This window comes from Oncorhynchus kisutch, linkage group LG22, assembly GCF_002021735.2.
Source record: "Oncorhynchus kisutch isolate 150728-3 linkage group LG22, Okis_V2, whole genome shotgun sequence".
Lineage (NCBI taxonomy): Eukaryota > Metazoa > Chordata > Actinopteri > Salmoniformes > Salmonidae > Oncorhynchus > Oncorhynchus kisutch.
Genome location: NC_034195.2, coordinates 43,826,337 through 43,830,123, shown reverse-complemented (window position 1 = coordinate 43,830,123; position 3,787 = coordinate 43,826,337). Strand labels below are relative to the sequence as shown.

The 3,787-nt window shown below is 43.7% G+C and overlaps 1 protein-coding gene across 4 annotated transcripts in view; it reads right to left on the bottom strand.

Annotated features, from left to right (window-relative positions):
- Positions 1-921: 921 nt before the first annotated feature.
- ankrd27 (ankyrin repeat domain 27 (VPS9 domain)) overlaps positions 922-3,787 on the bottom strand; it is a 34,888-nt gene continuing 32,022 nt past the window's right edge. For all 4 annotated transcript variants that reach the window (XM_020456975.2, XM_020456978.2, XM_020456979.2 and 1 more), the window contains exons 24-27: positions 3,626-3,787; positions 3,457-3,550; positions 3,179-3,260; positions 922-2,907 (exon numbers count right to left, since the gene is read on the bottom strand). The exon at positions 3,626-3,787 is cut by the window's right edge and continues 12 nt beyond it. In XM_020456975.2, coding sequence (XP_020312564.1) covers positions 2,511-2,907; positions 3,179-3,260; positions 3,457-3,550; positions 3,626-3,787 — 735 coding nt within the window. In that variant the 3' untranslated portion in view covers positions 922-2,510. The remainder of the gene's footprint in view (positions 2,908-3,178; positions 3,261-3,456; positions 3,551-3,625) is intronic.

The following is a 3,787-nucleotide window of genomic DNA, read 5'->3' as shown; positions in this document are numbered from 1 at the left end:
TACATTGTTTAACCCAATTGAGTGTGTTAGAGTAAGGTTGGAACCAAAGCCTGCACACCCAGTAGCTTTCCAGGAGGGTAGACTGAGACATATATATATATATATATATGTCTATGCATATGTTCCCCAAACTTGGTCCTCGGTCCTCCATGGTTTGGGAAACCCTGGTATAACGACTGTAGCCGTAACTTTGCCTGAAGTGCCCTCTAGTGCCACTGAAAAGATGCAGCAGCCACAGACACCCAAGCAAAACCCACTTACTGCATTCCTCACAGAATATGGTCTAGGTAAAGTAGCTGCACACAAGCAGCATTTTGTAGTAGTCCAGCAGTATTCTCCCGCTCTGTGGAAGACACATTGCACTCATAACTGTCCCCTGGTGTGAGCCGGGAGGCTGGAGCTCATAATGGCACCTGCCTCAAAGTAGTGTACTTCCTGACTCCCATATGTCCCCTAAGCAGACGGCCACGGAGCACGCTTCTGTGAGGACCATGCAGAGAGAACGCCCAGGGTCTGCCTGGATGACATGAACACCATGTTGACAGTGACATACATGACCTATCAGGGCAGTATGGACTCCCTGGTGCCACAGCAGAAAGCAACATTATTAGACAGAGGCTCAGCTGTTGTCTCTGCTTGCTCACTCTCCTGGTGGCACCTAGGGCCCTCGTCTCACTGGATCGCTGTTGGATCACATGTGGAGGAAGGCCAATCTCATTGAAGGACAAACACCGCCATCTAGTGGTGGATACCATAACATTCAAATGAGTTGAATGGGCATCCTGAAAGCGCAATCAGCAGTTGAAACATTAACAAAGCGTCCTCCGCGCCCCTATATACACTGTAGTGTATAGTGTTCGTTTATAACCTTTTAACGACAATATTTTTACTTTGGGTTCTGATGGGGAAACACAATTGAACTAAGCTCATGAGGCATTTTATTGAAGAATCAAATGGGTACATATAATGCATCACTCCACAATGTACGTATCAAGTCTAGAATGACCCTTTAAAATATTTTAACAGTATGAAAAAGTCATAACATTAGAAACTTACCAAGCATATAGATCCTAAAGCACAAATGTATTTTTTTAATAACTGGCCAACACCTGCATGACAATAGATCATGGGTTTATTTATTGTTCACTGCCTCAACATTCAAAATAAAATACTTTAGTACATAAATTAATATTGAAATTGGAGTGGATAACTACTAATGCATATACCAAAACGGTCACCTTGAAATAAAAATACATCCGTACGCTGATTGATGCTAGTCGTTTGTGTTAAATATACTGTATGTGCTGGAAAACGATCATTTAAAATAATGTCAATTCAAAAAGAGCTACAGACATTTCAGAGTGTTGTTGACAGAAAAAAAATGATAGGAGTAAAGTGCAAACTCCCGATAGCATCGGTTTGGGTCCTATATGGCCTTGCTTGGCAGGATCAACTGCCATAGAGGTGAAACAGAATTTTCTGCTGAATGATAAATAAGCACTTTTTGCAATATATTGTTGATGTTGTTTTTTTACATATGTACCCATTTCCATGGCATGTGTTACATCAGAATACAGTAAAGATGATAGTTAATGTCTATGGCAGTTGTACTGCATTTGAGAATATAGTAACACAACTACAGTACAATTTCTGGAGTCAACAAATTGAGCTACTCACTGTATATAGATGTATATACATTGCTCCCTCTACCTACAGAGCAACCAAGAAAACTGTGTGTGACATTCAGTGGGATACAAGTGTGGCCTTACTGTGCATAGTCATTCAGATGTCACACCAGGGAGGTCATGTGTTATAGATGGGTTGAAAAGGGGAATTGATGCTTTTTCTAAAAAAGGGAATAACTAACACAGTCAATTAAAAATGATATCCAAACCTGAGAAGTGTAATAAAAAAACGAAATTGTTAGGAATAAAAACAGAGCCCTGATTGTACATGTTGAAATAAAACCCTGTCAGATGCAAGAGGAGCATAGATGCAGATGATCCTATCAAGTAAACCAACTTTCTTCATCATGATATGCTATAATGTCACTGTTAGAACGTTCTATCTACTCTCTTTTAGAAGAGTGAGCAACCAAATAAAAAAAATGTACTAAAACAGAAATGACATTTGCATGAAGTTGAATTAACATGATTTGTTACCCTTTTTCCTGAAGGCAAGGTGAAAAAGTGCTTTCAATAACAGTCAGTATAGAAGCCCTCTTTCTGTAACTAGAACTAGGCTCCACTCATCTCTGGTTAACCCACTTGGTGCAAGTTTTCCCGTCTGGGGTCTGCCTCAACCATCCGTTCCTTAAAGGATCTCCATTTAGCCACCAGGTCTTCTACCAGATCTTTGGGTCGGCTCCCAGCCTCTGGACAGTATCTTTTCCACTGTAAATCTGTATCTGGTGAGGACATCTTTTTCATGTCAGTCTTTGTCTCCTTCATTGACTTGGCTAGGTGTGTGTGACGGGTCGCTGCTGGTCGCTGCTGGTTGTTTGTAGGGTATTAGAGAGGTCGTTGGCTGTGCGTGTGTATTTGAACGGCCATCAGCGGTGTACTTGATACGTCAGGTGTGTGTATGTCAGGCTCACCGGGAGTGTCTGTGTGTGAAGGGTCTTCAGCTACATGTGTGTCCACCTTAACCTCTCCTGTGTGCCTCAAGTCCCGGGACCACTGAGGGAATGGGGGGTGCTCTGTGTCCACAGTGTGACAGTGGCTCAGGACCCTCTCGCTGTCCCTGTGGTACCCAGGCGGGGGGCTTCCCTCTGGGCTGGAGCAGATGCTGAAAGGCCCACTGCTCTCCAGGGTCACCCCCCGCCTCAGCTTCCTCCTCTGGGCAGTGGGTGAGTTGATGGAAGGTACACTGGGGTCCCTGGGAAGACCTTTCTTCATCTGCTGAACTCTGCAAACATCATCCCTTTTAATAAACTTACATTTTAAAAAGGAACTGCTATGTTTCAGTGCAGTTCCTTAAAAAATGTAAGTTTATGACAAAAGTTGTATTGTAGACCTCTTTGTTGACTCTGCTTAAAACATTTCTCTATACTTTCTAGAAAACATTTGACATCTAACTCAATTACAAACAAACTCCACATGGTCATCTAATACATTTAGGAAACTCAAGTTAAAATATTCCACTAGGAGACACAAGTCATCCTTTCCATGAGACCAACCTGTTGATAGACTGGGCCAGCTTCTGACATCTTCCATTGGTATTATGCTGATGGAGCTTGAACCTCTGGACAAATGAATGGGCTGTGGTTGGGAGAAAAGAGTTAGACACTAGCATACCACGGGAATGCATTCTGTGGCATAGGAGAGACATCGGAAGATAGCCACAGTTTGAAGATGGTGACGAAGACTTGTCATTGTGTTGGTTGTGGCACACCTCTACTGTCACCCTCTAGCAGGTCAAGGAAAAAGTGGCTGGTGTCAATACTGTCCCTCTTACCCAAAGCCCCCTTGGGCACAGAGAGCAGTTTGATTGGTTCAGCATCAGGGGAGAGTCCAGAAGCCTTCTGAAGAATCCTCAGGATCTCAGTGTTCTGTAGATACATTTATCAATTATTCTCTCCCTCTCGGATCTGCTACTGAACATACAGTAGCTGTTCTATTCTCACCTTGCCCCCAGTCTCCTTGCCACAGTCCAGTGCTGTCCTCTGTCTCCGGTTCCTCATGTGGACCAGGGCTCCAGCCTGCAGTAACAGCTCCACCAGAGCCAGGTGACCTCCCCTCACAGCCTCATGCAGGGCCGTGTTCCCCTGGTTGTTAGACAGGTTCAC